Source organism: Notolepis coatsorum, assembly GCF_963971535.1.
Source record: "Notolepis coatsorum genome assembly, chromosome: 3".
NCBI lineage: Eukaryota > Metazoa > Chordata > Actinopteri > Aulopiformes > Paralepididae > Notolepis > Notolepis coatsorum.
Window position 1 is genome coordinate 57200643 of NC_140167.1, and position 17033 is coordinate 57217675.

The 17033-nt window shown below is 41.5% G+C and overlaps 1 protein-coding gene across 1 annotated transcript in view; it reads right to left on the reverse strand.

The window, feature by feature from the left end:
• Positions 1-366: 366 nt before the first annotated feature.
• The window catches only part of usp40 (ubiquitin specific peptidase 40), a 58416-nt gene continuing 41749 nt past the window's right edge, over positions 367-17033 (reverse strand). The window contains exons 22-32 of the mRNA XM_084309987.1: positions 11863-11899; positions 11487-11551; positions 11306-11380; positions 9560-9689; positions 9380-9462; positions 8453-8571; positions 7812-7877; positions 5424-5634; positions 1785-1880; positions 606-700; positions 367-498 (exon numbers count right to left, since the gene is read on the reverse strand). Coding sequence (XP_084166113.1) covers positions 381-498; positions 606-700; positions 1785-1880; positions 5424-5634; positions 7812-7877; positions 8453-8571; positions 9380-9462; positions 9560-9689; positions 11306-11380; positions 11487-11551; positions 11863-11899 — 1095 coding nt within the window. The 3' untranslated portion in view covers positions 367-380. The remainder of the gene's footprint in view (positions 499-605; positions 701-1784; positions 1881-5423; positions 5635-7811; positions 7878-8452; positions 8572-9379; positions 9463-9559; positions 9690-11305; positions 11381-11486; positions 11552-11862; positions 11900-17033) is intronic.

Below are 17033 nucleotides of genomic sequence, written 5' to 3' on the forward strand. Positions count from 1 at the left end.
GTTTGTAAAGTGTAGAGAGCTGTTCCCTAGTTTCCTTTTGAGTAAAATGTCTACATAGTTTACATCAGGAATACACTGCAGGGTGAGAGGCACGATCCCAACACACCAATGTATTTAAGTAAAAAGTGACTTGAAAAAACAACCAGAAGACTCCCTTCGTTACAAGCCAATGGGGGAAAGCAGCTTGCCTTCCATCTAGAGGGGAGCGAGAGAGGAGTGGGTATATTCAAGGCCAGATCGTTCAGACAGGAACACGGTACAACAGAGGGAACGCGTCCAGTCTGTTTGGCTAGAGACTGATTGTCCCGTTTGTAAAACGATATCTCAGTGGCTCGATGTGGTTACAGGTAGTTGTGAGGTTTCCACGCAGGGACGCAGGGCTATCTGAACACCCCCACATTGATTGACAGGGCCACCTCTGGTTTCCTGGACTTAGATTTCTCAATCTTCTTCTCGGCTCCTGCCCCCTGAAAGCCATTAGAGCTGGCAGCCTGCCCTCTGTAAAAATTATAAAAATAAAAATACAATTATTTTAGAGAAAGGATCTTGTCTAATAAGTCACACGTTAAAACGAGAGCAAAACATGAAGAACACAGAAGTCCCACCCTTTCCTGCGTTGCTCCACCTGCTCCCTCAGCCTCTGCTGGATCTGTTCGTCCTCCAGGGTACAGAAGTCACGGCTGCTGTCGACTAACAGGTTCTGCCCGATCACAGAACAAATCGACTGTTTTATTACGGAAGTAATATCCACTTTCACCCACTCTTTTCTTTCAGCATTTGTGCTTCACTGAACCCGTTAACACGTTGGATGCCGTTAACGTAGAACTACGCTTCTGTCGCCCAACCGTTGAGTGCCGGCTACGTCACAGAAACGTAGATCTACGTTTTTCTCACAGTATTTCTTTTAATCGCTATTGCCATTCATAATTCAGCGGGGCACCTTGTGCATACTGTTCTGAGTGTGTCTGAGCTGGCAGACGGTCTTATACCGCCCTCTAATGCCTTCGGCCATTATTGCACCCAGTTAGAAACGGGTTAGTTTCTTTTCTCTACCGAGCGTGGGGGCGGGTCCTAAACACTCTGGCAAAACACACGCTTGTAGGGATGGTTTGGACTACTGACCCCGCCCGCCCGTTGAAGTATGCCCAACAACGTCGGAGACAGGATCGCTGTGGATAACTGGAATGGTGATCAGATAATTGGATTCTTTTTTTTGCATTACATCAGATACCAGGTAAGGACACTATATAGAAAGCTTGCGTTGATCTGATATTTCTTTCTACCGCGATTGAAGCTATCTGTGTTTTATGTGTGTGGCTGTCTGCCGTTGGGTTGCAGGAGAGGGGGGGGGGGGGGGGCATGCGCGCCGGTCTAAACCACATTGCATGCTTGCACGAGGAAGGATAATAATGATGATCTAGCGTTGATTTCAGGAAGATCCGATAATCAGGCGAAAAATTACAACGTATTTATTGAATTACACAAAAACGCTGTTTTCGCGTCTTTTCCCTGGAATTACTCAGAAGCAACCAAACTATATTCATATTCAAAATGGTATAAAACGGAAATGTGAAAAAATAATCAGTTTTTTGCATGTTGACCAGAAGCAACTCACTGAGACTCGACGGCGTTATTAGACCCATAGCTATACTATAAAATATAGGTTTAGCTCTACAAACTACAACTACGTTTACATGGGGTTAATGGACGGCAAGGCTAGGTCACTTCCCGGAAGGGGCGTGGCACTCAATATGTTAATACTTTTTTGAATACTCTTTTATTACCTTGACCCCAATAATGTCTCCGTCTTTGAGGTGGAACGGTGCTCCAAGGAGAGACTCTGCCTTTTTCTTCTTTTTCCGTTTGGACACCTGCTGACTCTGTCAAAAAATATTTTTGAATCATATTTATGAAAAGTGTACAACTATGTAGGAAGATGTAGACTAGACAGACATACTTAGCATCTTTGGCCTGACAATTACCTTCTTCCAGGGTTCCCACAGACATTGCAAAATGAAATTCAAGGACTTTCAAATACTTTTCCAAGCACTATTCTTCATTTTAAAAGGGCATTTAAAAGGATACAATTCACTTTTAAATGCTTGTTTTATAATAATAAAAATAAATCAGATCCAATATGTATGGCTTAAAACCAATTTCCGACAATTAGTTACACTTAATAAAAAGAAATTATTTCTTGATTCAGAACAATTTTATCATGGATAAATAAAACTTTCAATGCAAATGGTTGATCTGAATTTCAATGACTTTTTAAGCGCCTTGTTAAATTTTTTGCTGTTTTCAAGGAATTCCAGGCCTCGACCCCCCCCCCCCCCCCCCCCAAATCAAAATAAAAAAATCAATTATCTTCTTCTGAAGGTCTTCTTCCAACGCCTGACAATTATCTTCTTCTGAAGGTCGTCTTCCAACGCCTGACAATTATCTTCTTCGTCTTCAAAAGTGTTCTGTGTCTTTTGCCCCCTCCACGTTTGATTCAGTAGCTGTTCACTAGTCTCTTCCTGTAATCCTGTTCCTCCTCATACTAATGTCTTCCTCACTCTTCTCCAATCTGTCTGAATAACCCAATTACATTTAGAGCTAGAAAAGGCTTAGAGCAGATTAATTTAAATATCAGACGTCTTCTACAATATCAGAAACTTGACCACCTGAATATTTTAGTTTCTCAAGCAGACCCTGACATTGTGGTTCTCTCTGAAACATGGCTTAAGAGCTGTGTTTGCGATTTGGAGGAGGCCATAACTGGTTATAACCATCAGAAGCGACAGAATTTGGTAGATGTGGTGGGGTGGCCATTTATCTGAGGTTCTGTTTTTCCTGTTCTATATTCTGTTACCTACCAAGTGTTTTGAATTTATTGTTATTAGTATTTATTGTGGGTATAATAATTCTTTTGTAGTTAGTGGGATTTATACTGGCCTGCAGAAGCTAACTGCAGTAACAAGTGAAATTTAACTTCTCAATATCCATTGTATCTTGTGACAAAGTTTCAGAGTTCAATCTTGCTCTGTTTTAGAGAAAAAGGGTCTAAAGAATTGCAGTAACTACCAAATCTCTGTGGATAGTCAAAGAACTTTAAAGCCATTTTTCTCAGTTTCACTGTTTGCGTAGTTACTGCAGTTAGCTTCTGCAGGGCAGTATTGTCCTCCATCAGCTGATGACAGGTCTATTGATATCCTAGCTGAATTACTCTTTTACCATTTGCTATAGTAATTCTGTAATTCACGTGATCATTGCCAAATTCCACCCCACTCCAACCTCATTCAATTGTTGTGCTGAATATTTAGGGGTCTTTAACAACTAGTCCTATTAACACTTTGGTTGCCTAAGGTTAAATTAATGATATACCATAGATTGCCAGCGCTATTTGTCTATGGAGAAAGTCCCCTTCTTTGCAGGGCTATAACTTTTTAAATTCTATTGCTACATTGCCATTATTAGGGCCCATTCAAAGTCCTATATGTATTGTTCATTGTGTAGCAACGTTAAACTTTTTCATTCACATATTCATAGTAAAGTATGGTCTAATGCATAAGTATGTTTTCATCTCTTTCTGCAGCTTTCTCCAGAACGTGATATATAGCCCCAAATGCATTATATTGATGATGAAATACAGTTTGATGGCAATCAGCGCGATATAAAAAATTCCAACTAGACGTACTTCTAGAAGTTACTACACGTCATCTGATGTTGACCGGATGGGCGAGGGGGCGTTTATAATTCCGTGGGCAGCGTTATACCAATCATCTAATGTGGGTCAAATGTTGATAATATCAGTTATTATCGAAGACGGTAACGTTACACGCTGAAACTCACCCCAGTCTCCGCGCGCCGTTGGGCGATCATCGTCGAGTAGAAATTTTATCATTATGGGATATATTATTACCCGGTCCATCTCCAGCTTGTATAATGGTATATACGTCCAAATCATGTTGTTTATCGAGTTATTGGCAATCGATCGCTATGTAGAGTGACGAGCTAGAGTCACGGGACATGTACCGAGTGGCCGGAAGCAATACGGACGTCTAGCAAAACCTCTAGTGCGCTTCCTGTTAAGCGCTTGCGCCGATCGGCCACCAGATGGCGCTCCTGAACCGCCAGAGAGCTCAGTGGGTCCTGCTGGTGGATCTCAGGCCAGCGGAGGGACATTATGAATCCGATCGCAGATTTTTGAAATATTGATATAAAGACGACGTACAGCGTCCCCCGGCAACTTTAGCATGGCCAGCAAAGACGTCTAAAGACGGCTCCCGGCACCCAAAGTGTTAAGAATCCTGAATGAATAGTTATGGTGGATTTTTAACATTGATTGGTTGACAAATGCCTCCGGTTATTTAAAGGTTGTTTCTTCTAACCTTAATTCATTGCAGCTGATCACTGATCCTACCAGGCCTAATCTGAATAACCTTTTAGTCTGCTTTTCCTGTTTTTATCTTATTTTTATTTGATATTATCATGTTATTCTCTTATATCTCTTTTAGTTGTATACTCAACGTCACTGTAAATGAGGGAAACCTCAGTGTCCATCAAGTTTAAATAAAGGTTGAATGAATCATACATGAGTTGTTGACAAATGGAATAATTATTAAAGTCCACTCGAGAATCTTTTCCCCTACATCTCTAGTAGATAAATCCCATCCCTCCATCTAATGTTCTTCAATGTTCTCCTTCTTTTATATCAAATTAATATTGTACTGCAAAGAAAGAAGAATGCACACAACTTGCCTTCCTCTGCTGCTACTCTTTAAGTAGTGATGCTGCTTACATAGTACTGTATATTTGTATGTCTCTAAATGTTTTGATGAAATGAAGGACCCTTATGTAAACAAGCCGAAAGACGTTTTCTGGTCTTCATCCTCTTAGCAGTTTTTGTATCGAGCTGTACTGTATTGTACCCATTCTGCAATCTGTTAATAAAGTTTTCAATCAATCAATCAATCAGCTAGCCCACACCCTTGACACATTTTAGTCCTTTTTAAGTTTTAAAGTTTAAAAGTTAATATAAGTCTTCGAGGTTCCCTAAACATGTCTTTGAAGTCAGATTATGCATTCTAGCAGCCTCTATACCTCTGTTTCAGTCCTGTTCTCAATGGGCTGTTTCTGTGCCTGCAACGAACAAGCTGCTTTTATCTTATGAATACGATAATTATCGTATATCTAGCAGTGGTGCCCGAGCCTGTACCGGCGAAAGAAATTCAGATCCAACTTTCAGACTAGACGTAGCAGATCAAATGTGACTCACGATCCATTGTTAAAAACCTTGTCAGAAACATATTTTAGGTCCAACTTTAGGTAGAAAAGATTTACGCCATCTTGTATACGCGCATTTTATCAAAATATCTTCACAGATTTTCTCTAAATCCGTTTAGTTTTTTTTATACAAAATATATCTCTCCGTTTCGTACCCAGTTGGAGACGGTGTCCCAGGTGCGTTTGTCCGGCTGGTGCTTGGCCAGGAGCAGTGAGTCGGGGGAGAGGCCGTAGTGAGAAGCCAGGGCCGAGCGCAGGGAGCGGGGAGAGGGGTCTCTGGACGCGTCCCAGACCAGCTCCTCTGGAGGGTAGTAGGACCTCTCCCCTGGCACGGCCATCTGAACGTGCAGTAACACCTCCTTAGGTCTGGGAGGGAGGGAAACAGAGGGAAGGAACAGGAAAGAATATATGGTACAGTAGGGCTGTCTTAAATACTTCGAAGCTTCGTTCGATGGGCATGGGATTCGAATATGAAAATAATCAACTCTGCCTCTCTTTGTTAACTACAACAAGCAATGCTGTTTGTTATTTAAGATGAGGTCGGACTCGGCACTGACAGATTTGTGTTCATTATGCTGCTTTTATAAAGCCTCAAATGACGGCTTACAATATTTCATGAAAGCAAAGTGTTTTGTTTGTCTAAGATTTAAAAAGGTTTAAACTTTACAGCACTGACAAAGTTGAACAAAGTGCTGTACAAGTCCCACAACATAATTTTTTTTTTAAATCTTAATCTCGAAGCTTCGAATTTTAATCGAATCTCGGCCCCGAAGCTTCTAATTCCAAAAAAAATCCGAAGGTCAGCCCTAGTATACAGCAAATGGTAAATAGACTGCATTTATATAGTGCTTTTACCAAAGCGCTTTACAACTTATGCTTCACCCATTCAGTCACACACTGACGGCGGAGGCGACCATGCAAGGTGCCAACCTGCTCACCGGGAGAAGTTAGGCGTTAAGTGTCTTGCTCAAGGACACTTCGACACGCTGCCAGGAGGAGCGGGAATCGAACTGGGAAGCTTCCGATTACCAGACAACTGTTCTATCTCCACTGTCGCCCCCAACAGTCTATTTAATGGAATTTTACGTATGGCTTCTCTCTTCGCGCTTCATCCCTTTCTACAGTATGTGTTCATGTATGATCCATGCGTGTCAAATTGTTTAATGTATGTTTGTAGGGCAAAGTCCTTTTTCATGCCATCTGTGCATTTAGTAATTGTTATTTTACGTATGAATAATCAATTCAATTTTGTATGTCTTTTTGTGTGTGGACCCTAGGAAGACTAGCTGGTTGCTGGCACCAGCTAATGGGGATCCCTAATAAAATAAAATCAAATGTAATTTTTTGTATGTTCTTTTTTTTTTATGCACTAATAAATAAAAAAAAAAGAAGAAGAAAAGCACTGGGCTTTATTAAAAAGGTGCACCATGGAAGATTTTAAATCAAGATTGTCTATGTAGATTAGCCACATCTAATCCTCCTCTAATCCGATCCTCATTCCAAACAATCGCAAAAGCACCTTTAACACTTTAATCGCCGAAGACGCTGTTCAGCGTCTTTCCCCGCCATGCTTATTCTGCCGAAGACGCTGGACAGCGTCTTTGATATCAATATTTCAAAAATCTGTGATCGAAATCATATTTCTCCCCCGGAGACATTATATGTACTGGTGAGCCCCTCTCAACTCTCGAACGGTTCAAGAGCGCCATCTGGTGGCCGATCGGCCGCTCGCCCAAACAGGAAGTGATGCGGATGAAGTGGTGCTCACCCATATTTCGTCCGGGCACTCGCTATCATTAGCAGGACTCCATCTTGACACAATGGATGTCGATCGGTTGCAAATAACTCGATAAACAACATGATTTGGACGTATATACTATTATACAACCTGGAAATGGATCGGATATTTCGACATCCCATAATAGAAACATTTCTGTTCCACGCTCATCTCCCAACGGCGCGAGGAAGCTACGGTGAGTTTCAGCGTTATTTTTTAATGTCTTCGATACTAACTGCTCTAATGATCATATCACCCACACTAGATGAATGATATAACGTTGCCCACGGAATTATAAACGACCCCCCCCCCATCCGGTCAACATCAGATCATACGTAGTAACTCCTAGAAGCACGTCCAGTTGACATTTTTTATCTCGCACAGATTCCTACCAAACTGTATTTGATCATCAATATAATGCATTTAGGGCTATAAATCAAGTTCTGGAGAAAGCTGCAGAAAACGATAAAAACATACTTATACTTTAGACCGTATTTTAGTATGAATATGTGAATGAAAAAGTATAACGTTGCTACACCCTGAACAATAGATATAGGACGTTGAATGGGCCATAGTAATGTCAATTTAGCAATACAATTTAAAAAGTTATAGCCCTGCAAAGAAGGGGAACTTCTCCATGTTAAATAGGGCTGGCGAGGGATGGTAAATTATGAATTTAACCCCGGCGATCAAAGTGTTAATATCTATTTTTCCTTGAAGCAGAAATTATTGTTGATCAAAACCTTACCCAAGATCAAAACCTTACCCAAGATCCTCCTCTTTCAGAAGCTGCTGCACACAAATATCTGTACCACTGGTAAGTTTAAACTTCCTGTAGGAGAAAAACAGAGAAGGATATATAATATACATATCACAATAATTGTGTAGGTATGGAAATTAGATTAAAAGTTGGATAATCCAATTGTTCACAATCAAACTGGCATGGTAATGGAATTTGTGATACACTATTAATAAAAACGTTCAATAAATTTTTCTATTAATTCCTTAATTTCCTCTAAAAAATATCTTACGTGGACTGTGAGTCAGTTTCATTGACCAGTGTAGCAGCAGTGCAGAGATAGTCCATTCTAAAGTTTCATTGCGATGTTCCGCCTTCTAATCAATCAAGGAAGCTCACAGGGAATTTGGTTGGAATAAGCAAAACATTTTGTGTTAAGTTTACACTCTCCTCATAGCCAGACTGTGTTGAATGATGGACATTCAACACCACTAAAAGGTGCTTATTCCAATTAAATTGACCATGTCAAACTCCGCCCTCTTGTCTTCCAATCGTAACCGTTGCGGAGGAAAGCAACCCTTGTGATTGGAGGATAACGAAAGAGGGCGGGTTTGAGATAGGTAAATTCCCTCTGAGCTTCTCTGGAGCAGGAGGAGGAATCTGTGCACCTGAGTGTAAGTTGTTGTCCTCTGAGGATGCGTGTCAGCCTCTTGCCCTCCAGCTGCCACACGCGCAGGAATGCAGGGGTTGGCACACACACACACTGCAGGGCTGGCAGGGTCACCACCTGAGGCGTGGGAAGGAAAAGGAGTAATTAACAGAGACAAGTATCAAGAGCTTGATGTGAATTAACTTGACCAGATATAATTTTCGGAGGCGGACAACGGAGAATTTGATTAAGGATATTAGGTTAGGTATTTTCTAACCTAATATTCATTGTAAATGTAATTGTTGTGTTGTGTTTTTTTCAATGGTTTGCTCATAGTAGGTGCATCTCACACTGACGCCACACACAGGCTGCTCCAAGCTGAACATGTCTGGACTTCAGCCGCATGGCTGCATGTCATCCTCTCAACACTGAGGATGGCGTATTGCTCTTTGCAGCCTTGTTCTCGTGTAATAGCGACACTCACAGCTGTGTGACTGACGTCTTAATTATTATTTAATTACTTTCCGTCAAAAGCCTGGAGTGAGTGAAATAGTGAGAACGATAACCATCTTGACAAAGTGCCAAACTTGTCCTTGTTAAAGGAACATGCCAATGTTATAGGAAATTATCTTACCATCTTCTCCAGAGTGAGCCAAGAAGATAAGATACCAGTTTCCTCTCTGTGAGTTCAGTAGAAGGCACAGAGCTATCCGGCTGCCCGTTAGCCTAGCTTAGCACAATGAATGGAAGCATTCATTACCGGTAGCCTAGACGTTGGCCAACTAACACCTCTTCTAGAGTTTAAGCTAGGCTACCAGTACTGTCCGCTTCAATTCATTCTATTAAGCTAAGCTAGCGTGCAGCCGGAGCAGGGAGACTTTTGTGGACCAACCTACTAACCAAGCGAGCAAGATATAGAGCTGCTGGTCGCAGCTAAAAACACTACCTGCGTCTTCAAATCCTCCAGTGTGGCCTCATCCGAAATCTCCACCTGTCCTACAGTTATCAACTCCACCATGGCACCACCAGCTACAAACACAGAGATTAACATAGAACATGTGGGAGAAGCACTCAGCCAATAACACAAAGCATGAAAACGAATTGATATGTGCAGTGATCGTATCACCTGCAGCCAGAGCCACCAGCCTCTGGGCCTCAGTGGGGCCGTCAGTGGGAGAAATTACATCAGATCCCACAGAACCACCCGTGTTACTGCTTGGATCCAGATACAGCCACACAGACAGTTTCAGAAAACCCTGGGAGCGAGAGAGAGACAATTGTTTCAGACAAGAATCTGTGTGGGTTGCAGTTTTTTTTATCCACTTTTTCTCCTTATTTTTTTTCTATTTTTCTCCCATCCCAATTTCGTATATTTCCAATTCTCCCCTCCCCTGTCTTGAACGTTGCTCGACTATGCCTCCCACTGGTCGGTCGTAGGGAGGATAGAAGCCTTGCATCACGTGTCCCCTCCGCGTGTATGCCTTCTACGACGGAACTGCGTTTCCGCGTTCGAGTTTTGCGCTCCGATTGGCCAGGTCATGTGACATGTGCGCCAATCGTGGGACAGCAAGTTCTGCGCCTATTTCCGGGTCTAACAGCCTGCAAACTACCTGGCGTTCTATCGCCATGCTCTAAGACAAACTCTAACCTTAACCAACTTCGAAAGAGTGCCTAAGCTTAACCGTCGGAATCAGGGCAGGCGTTCTATCGCCATGCTCTAAGACCGACTGGCCCAAGCCTGAGGCAATGCTGACACCGGGATTCGAGACCGGAGTCTCTTGCATTGGTGACGAGCGCAATCTCTGCTGCGCCACCGAGCCGCCCTTTGTGGGTTGCAGTTTGAAGATAACTGCATCATTAGAAGTACACAAAACATTACGAACATCTAATTGTACAGAATGTAACTGCAAACTTTCACCATTGTTGTTTTTGGCTGGTGAACTTTGTGTAAAACATTTCTTTACCATTTGTTTGGATTTTCTCAAACTGAATAAATAATGCATCTACCTGCACAAGACTTCTTAGCTCAGCCTCCACGTAATGAAGATATTTGTTAAGAAACAGACGTCAGAGGCCAATAATAAATCTTTCTAGACAATGTGCTGCATGAAAATACAGAAGCTACAAGCTGCCTAGAAACACATGGACTTAACAGCATGCAAGGTGACTTAACCACATGCAAGGTGACTTAACCGCATGCAAGGTGACTTAACCGCATGCAAGGTGACTTAACCGCATGCAAGGTGACTTAACCGCATGCAAGGTGACTTAACAACATGCAAGGTGACTTAACAACATGCAAGGTGACTTAACAACACGCAAGGTGACTTAACAGCACGCAAGGTGACTTAACAGCATGCAAGGTGACTTAACAGCATGCAAGGTGACTTAGCAGCATGCAAGGTGACTTAACAGCATGCAAGGTGACTTAACCGCATGCAAGGTGACTTAACTGTGATTTTTTTCCGTAACCTATGTTTGCGAAGACGCTCTCTGATTGGCTAGCCGCGTACAGCTAAGACCCTCTCTGATTGGTTTAGCGCCGAAGGGTCTCTTCCGCATATTCAACAACAATTGATATGTTGTTCTCTAACCCTAACCTTAACCTTAACCCTAACCCTAACTCTAAGCATAACCCACTTCGAAAGAGGGCCAAAGCATAACCACTTTGAAACAGAGAATATATATGTACAAGGCGGAAGAGACCATTCGGCGCTAAACCAATCAGAGAGGGTCTTCGCTGTACACGGCTAGCCAATCAGAGAGTGTCTTCGCAAAAACATAGGCTACGGAAAAAAATCATGCGACTTAACCGGATGCAAGGTGACTTAACCGCATGCAAGGTGACTTAGCAGCATGCAAGGTGAGGTACCTTTGGGGGCAGCTGTCCCTCTGTGACGACCAGTGTGTCTCCGTGACTGATCTTCATCTCTGACAGAGAGGCGTCCTGAAGGGAAAAGAGAACATTCTCAAGACGTGGAGAGATGGATAATGAAAGAGGGAAACCAGGGATGAGACAAGACACAGAGAGAAGTTACTCAACGTCCACTGACCTCATCCATCAGCGGCTCCCCGACCTCCTCACACCAGTCCAGCCTCCTCAAGTGCCAACTGTTCCCTACACACACACACACACACACTAACTATTAATTCATACCTTTAGTTCAGTCTACACTAGGGCTGGGTATCGTTTGAAAATGTTTGATACCAGTTAGGGCTGGAAGGTGTGACGAATATGAAGGTATACTGTCATGGATCTATGCAAAGATATGGATTTTCACTATAGTCTTATAGTATTTTTCTATACTCGATAGTATTGAAGCAATTCATTCAAGACCATAAAAGTATTGAATTTAATTACCCAGCCCTAGTTACACAAGTTCCATAAACACAGTGCAAAAGACCCACAGCAGCCACGGTGAGTTTTACCTTCTAGTCCTACAGCTTCCAGCATCGCCTTGAGACACTGCACAAACAAAAATCAAAGAATATATTATTTTGTTATAGATCAGTGACAACTAGGGCTGACCTTCGAATTTTTTTTGGCAATCGAAGCTTCGGGGCCGAGCTTCGATTTTAATACAAATGTCCAATATAACGGAATTCGTTAGCTCATAAAAATGTGATTATAACAGACTGCTGTTTAGTGTCGGACCGACTGCCCACATACGCGGTCTATTTTATTTCAAGTCAGCAGCAGCACGGAGTATCGAGGGACTTATTTTATTTGGAATATATTAATGACTGTATACGCAAAAGTAGCCTATAGTTTTAAGTAATAATATTATAAATCTACATGCCTTGAGGATGACATTCTTTATTCAATTGTTTTAAAGCTCAATAAACTATGACCGGAATTAATCTCATTTGTCCGGTAGATTGAAATCTTGCAGGTCACGGAGACCGGCAACAATTTTTTCTAACGGAAACCCTGAAATAAATATGAATCTCCATATATGAAATAGAACATTTAGATAAGGTGCTACTGAGATGTTTTGGTGAGTTCTTTGTTTTTTTGTGGAAGTAGCCCTTCTTAAAAATGCATGAACATTCACTGATAATTGGTCTGTAGTGGAGTCTACAAGGTCTACATTGCCGGACCTTGTAGACTGACATAATTCTGTGCATAGTTTAGTCTACACAGGCCATATTTCAAATAATCAAAATCTTACTTCATTCATCTTAAACATTCTTGATTTGGGGGATTGGTAGTTCCCATGAAATCTGAAGTTGTTCAAACGACAACAGCGATCCACCTTGAATTAAATCACACAGCCGTGTTGCGTCACAGTCACGAAAGGGGCTACTTAATTCATTAATCCAATCCACTTTATTTATAGAGCACATTTAAAAACAACAAAGTTTACCAAAGTGCTGTACAAGTCCCACAACATAAGATAAAAAAAAAAAAAAAAAAAAATGTAATTCGAAGCTTCGAATTAAAGGGGCTATGTATTATAAATGTCATTTTTCAGTCTCTAGCATTGTATTATAGTAATAGGAGTTCGTATCAATGTGTTTTAGGGTCTAAATACCATATTGGCGGATTGCTCCGATTCAGCCCAGCCCCTTTCGTCCTCTAGTAAATCGGGTCATTTTGATTTGAAGGCCTGAGTCACGTCATTCGGGCTGTGGGTAGCGCACAGTGATGCGATTGGCTCTGTGGTTGGAGCTAATGCCCGCCCCCATTCTACCTAGACTGACTGTACACAGCGAAACCATTTCCTCATACTCGAGAGGGAGAGAAAGGAAGAGAGAGGGAGAGAGAGCACTTGGGGGGGGGGGACACCTGCAGCGCGCCACACACGCAAACGGGAGATTGAAAGAAAGAAGAAGAGCTCCTCAGAACCCCCGAGATAAACGACCCAACAAACAGATATTGTCAGCAACATTTAACGAGTGAAACGGTAAGAAGTCTAAAGATGAGCCCGAAGAAACGAAGTGCTAAAAGAAATACCAAAACCGACTCTGGAAATGAGAAAGATGTCACAGATGAACAGGCTTGTCAAACCAGCTCTTCCGACACTGACGAGGAAACAGAGAGAGAGGAATCCGCGATTCTAAAAGAATTAAAAGATCTAAGGAGAGAGAATAAAGAAGCACACAATGCCACCCAGTCTTCAGTGAGCAAACTTGAAACATCTATGTCGCAAGTAACTGAATGGATTGACAAAACAGAAGGTAGAATTACGGTAATTGAAAAAGAAATCACGAAACTGGATGATAGTGGAATGAGACACCAGAGGGCGCTCAAATACCTTGTAAGAAGAGATGCAGAAATTACAGCAACCTGTGAAGACTTGCAAAATAGACTCAGACGCAACAATATCCGGATCTACCAAGTCCCTGAAGGTAGCGAGGACAAGGATACTAAAGAGTTTGTGAAGCAGCTATTGACAACATCCCTGAAAATAACACCTGAACTTGAGTCTGAGATTAAGATAGAAAGAGCGCACAGATCACTGATGGCCAAACCGAGAGAGTCTAGCGCACCCCCGCGCTCTATCATTGTGCGCTTTCTAGATTTCAATATCAAAGAACAGGTTCTACAGCTCGCATGGGGACAAACCGTCACATTTCAAGGGAAAAGGATCTATTTTGATCACGATTACTCCCCAGACCTGCAAAAGAAGAGGGGTCAGGTGCGTCACGTCATCAAACAGCTGAAGGAAAAAGGGATACGCGCTAATTGCCCATACCCGGCACGACTCAGGATGACAACAGAATCGGGAACGAAGGTGTTTGACTCTCTGGTAGATGCAATTCCCACACTGAAAGAACTGGGAATTCATGTCCAAATCGACGAAAGAGAGAAACTACAAAGAGAACTGACAAGGGACAGGTGGCGAACACAAAGAAGAGGGCGTGAGCAGCGAACGAAAGGAGCCATGACGTCACTATCTGCCGCAGACCTAAGATCATTCATGGACGATAAAGATGAGTAAACCAGTTAGATATAGTAAACTAACTAAATGTTTACAATAAGTGTAAAACACAAGAAATAATGGACATGCTGCTGACTAATATGATTATCATTTACCCTGAGTATTAATTACCTGTTGGGAAAATTTAAATATATTAAATCTACTTTAATTTATATGTGGTTCTGAGGCCAGAGACTGAGCCATAGACGGATCACACTTAGCCTGTGTTACCAGGCAAAGGTTAACCCTATACGTTCGTGGTTAACTTCTCTGCACTTAGTGCAATATGCTCCCTGAGAGAGAAAGCTACACCTCTCTAGAACATCGGGAGATTATTTCATTTGTGATTTATGTAAGACAGCTTACTGGAAAATTGGAAGCCCTAGGTTTTCCCTTACAAGTGAATAGGGGACCATTTTGTTTTGTTTTTTATGTTGTATACTCTTTGACAAATGCCTCAAGCTCATATACTATGGAAGATAGATCTATGTTGTACATACAAAATACAATGACATTATGACAAGCCTTAAATGTATTAGTTACAATATAAATGGTCTTAACAACCCAATAAAGAGGAAAAAACTTTTTGGACAACTTAAGAAAATGCAGTGCTCTATAGCATTCATTCAAGAAACGCACTTATCAATGAACGAACACCAGAAACTGAAGAGAGAATGGGTGGGCCAGGTGTATAGTGCGTCCTGTCAAACAGGGAAAAAGAGAGGAGTGGCTATTCTATTTAACAAATCAGTATACTTCACCAAAGAAAAGGAAATTGCAGATGACCAGGGCAGATATGTTATGGTCCTGGGGTCAATAGGAGGATCAATCATAACCTTTCTAAATATATATGCACCAAATGAAGACTGCCCCAATTTCTTTAAAGGTATAGCCTCACTTTTGGCTGGTAATGCCAAAGGAATTATCCTTATGGCCGGTGATTTCAACTGTGTACTAAATCCAAAAGTAGACAAACTGCCTGTAGATTGTGGACCCATTTCAAAAAAATCTAGATCACTGAATGCAATGATAAAAGAATTTGGACTTATAGATGCATGGCGTTTCCACCATCCTAGGCAGAAAGACTTTACCTTTAGGTCTGGGGTCCATGGTAGCTACTCTCGGATAGATTACTTCTGTATTTCCAAGCAAGATATTGACAAAGTTGAATCATGTATCATTGAACCAGCGACCATCTCAGATCATGGACCTCTAACTCTTCAACTTAACCTCAGTACCAATAAAATCTTTAAATATTGGAGGCTCAATGTATCCATGCTGTCTGACTCTCACACACGGGAGAGGATAAGTGAAGAACTGAAGAGTTATTTTGATCTCAACAATAAGGGGGATGTCTCACCATCAATTTTATGGGACGCGGCAAAGGCTGTAATGAGAGGTAAAATTATCTCAATTTCAAGTGCACTAAAGAAACAGCGAAATGAAAAACAGCAGAACCTAGAAAATGAGTTAAAAATACTAGAAAGGAAACATAAACTGAACAGAGATGAAGAAGATTTAAAAGCTCTACTAACCTGCAAACAAAAACTAGATGACCTGTTGACATACAAAGCGGAAGGAGCCCTTAGATTTGCTGGTAGGAATTACTATGAGATGTGAAATAGGGCAAGCAAGCTACTGTCATTCCAGCTCCACAAAATACAGTCAAGTCGGATAGTTCCAAAGATTAAACACCCCAGCACACACATGGAAGTAATGCAAACGCAAGAAATTGCTAATGCATTTGCAGATTACTATACCGACCTCTACAAAGCACAGCAATTGGAAAACAAGAAAGAAAAAATCAACAACTTCTTAGATAACCTTAAACTTTCTAAACTATCCCCAGATGAGGCGGATGAGCTAACCTCCCCTATTACGGAGAAGGAGATAGGGGAAACTATTCAGATGCTTAAGAACAATAAATCACCAGGTACAGATGGGTTTTCAAATGAATTTTATAAACATTTCACTGAACAATTAACACCAGTATTAAGTGTAGTTTATAACTATGCCCTATCTGAGAGAGATCCACCAGGAAGCTGGTCAGAAGCTATTGTCTCGGTAATACATAAAGAAGGTAAAGACCCCACAAGATGTAGTTCCTATAGGCCCATAAGTCTCCTTTGCAACGATTTCAAGATATTGACATCTATACTTAAAAAAAGAATACAGAAACATATAACAAAACTGATACACCCAGACCAGACTGGCTTTATCACTGGTCGACAGGGTGCTAACAACATCAGAAGAACTTTAAATCTGCAAACAGTGGCTGGATTTCGAAAAGAACCATCAATGCTTCTCGGCTTAGATGCCGAGAAGGCATTTGATAGAGTTGATTGGCTGTACCTTGAACTAACATTGAAAGGTATGGGATTCAATAACACATTTATAGAATGGATAAAATGTTTATATAAAAATCCTAAGTCTAGAGTAAGGGTGAATGGTCACTGCTCTCACTTCTTTGACATACAGAGAGGGACACGCCAAGGAGACGTTTTGTCTCCATTACTATTCGCGATTGGCATAGAGCCACTAGCGGAGATGATTAGATCAAACCCTCAGATACAGGGAATAGATGACCAAAAAGGCATTACACACAAGATCTCGCTATTTGCTGATGACATTTTACTTTATATCAAAAACCCTTTAGAATCAATTCCAAACATAATG